We start from the raw sequence: 3,926 nt of genomic DNA on the forward strand, positions 1-3,926 counted from the left end.
TCTAGACCGAACTCGGGATCGATCCAAAGGCATTGTGGTTCACTGAAATATAGTTTTTGTAGCAGAGGATGTGTATTTACACAGACCATGAATAAAACAAATCCTCTTTAAAGAGGTCCTCCACCCTATCATTAAAACACTCATTAAACACTGTCATTAAACACATCAGTTCAGGTGTTCGCTCTGTTAGCTCTGTTAGCTCTGACTACCAGCTCACTGTTCCTGTGTCGAGGCCACGCTCCCTAAAGTCTCTGTCCTTTGCAGATCTCTGATGCATTTTGTAAATGTGCAGAGAGGAGGTTAGCAGAGCTGAAAGGTTGCAGTTACACTTTAAACTTCACTTTGACTTAGATTTTCTTTTTTTTTCCCCTCACAGGAAAAACCCTCTTCACAGGAAAGAATTCAAACACACAAAGAAACCAGGTAGGAGGCTTCTGGTTGTCTTTCTTTGTTTTATTGTTGATTGTAATTAACAGTGAAATCAGTCAGCAGACAGCATGTAGCATCAACACTGCGGACACAGTTAACTCATAATCCTCCTTTCAAATCTGTTGAGTTGTTAATCAGTGAAAAGGGTCTGTTCTCGACATATAATACATTTAAATTTGAAATATATTCCTTGATGTCAAGGTTCTTTAAAATGCAGGATAAAGTCATTAACTGGGTCCATTATACATATTTGATACAGCCTCATTTTTCTCCAACATTTGAAAGGAGAGAACATTTAATAACAAAACATTATGGATGGTGAAGTTCTATCGCTCTATCACCACTTCAGGACTTGAACGCACTACCAAGAAGGATCCTTATTAAAACTCTTAAGATGAACGCTATGTTACAAAAGCTGCAGTTCCTCTATAACGGCCACCAGAGGCTCCAGCAGTCAGTCTCCATAAGGCCTCATATTAAAACTTTACAGCAGAAATAAACATGTTTACAGCCTTTTGGTCCCTTAGGTCGACTGGACAACTCACCTGTTTAAATTATATGAAGGCTTAAAGTTGTCCATAATTAAAGGTCGTGGCTGCTTTGAGCTACCCTGGAAGTTTGGAAACGCATTTAATAAAGCAGCAGCTCTGCCTCACACACACACACACACACACACTCTGTCACCAGAGTCGATCGGCATCTATAAACCGATTGGGACCTATTGATTTATTTTTGTTAGCAGGTTGTATAATTTAACCTCGGGACATTAACTCCCCGCCACAGAGGAAAACAGTCTTGTGACCCCAAACGTTTAATGACAAACCGCTCTTCACTGATGAGAAGCGTCGCTCCTCAGAGCAGAATTTGCACTTTGATGCCTCAGTTGACATTTAGTTTACAATTTATTCTCCGTCACTCGTCTCGGTCTCCTGATTAAAGACACGCCACCTCGCCCCGACCCGTGTTTATACCCTCAGGATGAAGACACACAGAGAAGAGTTGATTATTTCTCCCACACTGATGTATTTATAAGAATCAAGAGAATTAATTATTTAACACAAGGTAGTGTAATGAAATGTTTGCAGTGCAAGATCATTCAGTTCATAGAATAACATATAAAATCTAATAAAACAATAAATACATTATTTCTTTGTTATTTACACCCAGGAAATAATTCTGCAGCTTGAATTTGGTTGAATTTAAACAGAAGCAACAATTTTGCCTTTAGCCCTTAAAACCAAACCCGATCAGATTTCAGCAATAAAGCCTTGAAGGAACTACCGGCCGCTACATTTACACAAGCAGCCGTTGCCGTGGCGTGGAAGACCGAAGAGAAGAAATAAGATATATCGATGATTTCTGGCGTAAAATAAAGAAATATTGACATTGAACATTGTTCAACAACATGAGCAGCTGATATGACTGACTACAGCTCGCCGTCTGTCTGCAGCCTTTTATTTCACCAGGCTCTTTAAACTCTTTATCCAACCACTAAAAGTCCCACGTTCACTCTCCTCTGCTTAACCTTCCTCCATCAACGTCCTCTCAGCTCTCTGATTCTCTGACGTTAGCAGATGTCCATCGAAGCTGCTGAACCTGGTTACGTCCGGTTCTGGCTCCCGCTCATTCCTGGCCTGAAAACATTCTCCTTCCGGCAGCCCAAAGCTCAAACACTCCCCCCCCGGTGCTCTGAGCTCCGAGTCCCGGACAGTACGGCTAAACTAACTAGCACACAGCAGAGGCTTCTTTTAGCGGCAGTTACTTTACTGTCCATCAGGAAACAATGTCTCCCTAAAATCTGATCCAGTTTCATTAATATCAGTCACATAGTTGTTGGTGTGTGACTGTGTGAGTGTTACCACAATAACAGTGAAGCTGTTACTTTAAGGTAGAAAAGTTACATCATGGGGCTTTAAGTTGTCGACCTGAAGGTGGCGCTTCATGTAAAGTCAGAGGACGTAAAACAAGTTGTTGAGATATTTCACTCACTGTTTAAAAAGTTGGTAAAATGTTCCCACAAAATCCAAAAAACACTTTGTAGAGACATCGTGATGAAAGCAAACCTTATTTTAAAAAATAAATGTCAAATCTTCTTTTTGTCTTTTTCTTTTTGCTCCTCATCAAAAGTAGAAACCAGCTCATCAAAGAGTTTTTAGAAACGCAGTCAGAAAAGCCGTTCACAGAGCTCGTCTCGGGGGTTTTAAGCCTTTTACTTCTTCTGTGACTCTAAAGCAAACCTGTTCCCTGTTTACAGCCCGCACTACTCGCACCGCCCCCAACAAGACCTCCGCCGATGACGAAGACGAGGACTTTGGGGACGACGACAGCTTCATTAATGACGACAGCGAGGACGTGGGCGACGACTCGGACTACGAGCCCCCGGACTCGGATGAGGACTTCAAAGGACTGCAGAGAGAAGCAAAGGCCCTTCTGAAGAGGAGGAAGTAGACTCAGACTCCTGTTTGTTTGTTTGTTTGTTTGTTTGTTTGTCTTAAAGCTGCGACAGGCGGCTTTTTATGTGCACTGACAGACCGGTGACACTGCCAATGAGACTGAGGCAGCAGCTGAGGCCTCGACAGACTCCGGTAAAGCTGGAAATGAGTCTGGATCTCACTTTAATACTGTTGTAGTGCTGCCGGTCTGTAAAACCGCCCTTGAAACAAATGACTTGTTCTGGTCTTACACAGCCATATTCAGTCCAGATTAGAATTACGGTGGCCAGATTGTGTCGGGTAGAATATTAATATAATACTGGACCACCAAAACCGTCTATCAGTGGATTTTTTAATACTTTTCATCCAAATCATATTGATGTAAAAACTACTGAACTGTCAGTGAAGACCAGCTTCCCTCTGACAGATAAAACCAAACACGCTGCCGCTGTCTGCCTCACGTGGATCAGGTGGATCAGGTGGATCAGGTGGATCTGGTGGATCAGGTGGATCAGGTCTCTCAGTCTATGCAGTGAACTCTGGTTTCTTCAAACAGGAAGTGGCGAGCAGAGACCTGAAAGTTAAACACCAACAGCACGTTGAGCTCTCAGGACCTCGGCGTCGGCCTCTCCTCTGTTTACTCACGTCGTATTTAACATTTCTGAGTTAATTTTTGTTAAACATTCGCTTCCTGCTGCCATCGTGTCGCCATGGCAACGTCAGTCACAACGGACTGCAATAATTCAGGTTGATTTGAAGGACAATGTTTTTGTATGAAAATCCTGCCTCATGCAGCTTTAAATGAAGAAATATTCTCATGCCGTCTGTTCTGCAGATATAAAAACGATTTTATTTCCAATGAACCTCGTCTGTTTTTGTTGATTGAGTCTGTCTGTGTAAATATGTCAAATTTAGGAGTTTTAGGAGTAGATCTCTTAGAATTTTTTTAGTAACAGAAATCCACCAAAAAAAACCCACAAAATGATTCTATATGTAATATTCTCAAGCATTTCATTTGATTAATCACTTTTTATTACCAGACAGTGAACAGGTTGTAGTGTAGCT

At 41.7% G+C, this 3,926-nt stretch overlaps 1 protein-coding gene across 1 annotated transcript in view; it reads left to right on the forward strand.

Annotated features, from left to right (window-relative positions):
- The window catches only part of aplf (aprataxin and PNKP like factor), a gene marked incomplete at its 5' end in the record, with an annotated part of 8,881 nt that extends 5,161 nt beyond the window's left edge, over window positions 1-3,720 (forward strand). Inside the window, 2 exon segments of the mRNA XM_035659677.1 lie at window positions 377-423; window positions 2,684-3,720. Coding sequence (XP_035515570.1) covers window positions 377-423; window positions 2,684-2,877 — 241 coding nt within the window.
- Window positions 3,721-3,926: the final 206 nt, after the last annotated feature.

Source organism: Morone saxatilis, unplaced genomic scaffold (assembly GCF_004916995.1).
Source record: "Morone saxatilis isolate NCDOM2014 unplaced genomic scaffold, NCSU_SB_2.0 Contig17, whole genome shotgun sequence".
NCBI classification, from domain to species: Eukaryota; Metazoa; Chordata; class Actinopteri; family Moronidae; genus Morone; species Morone saxatilis.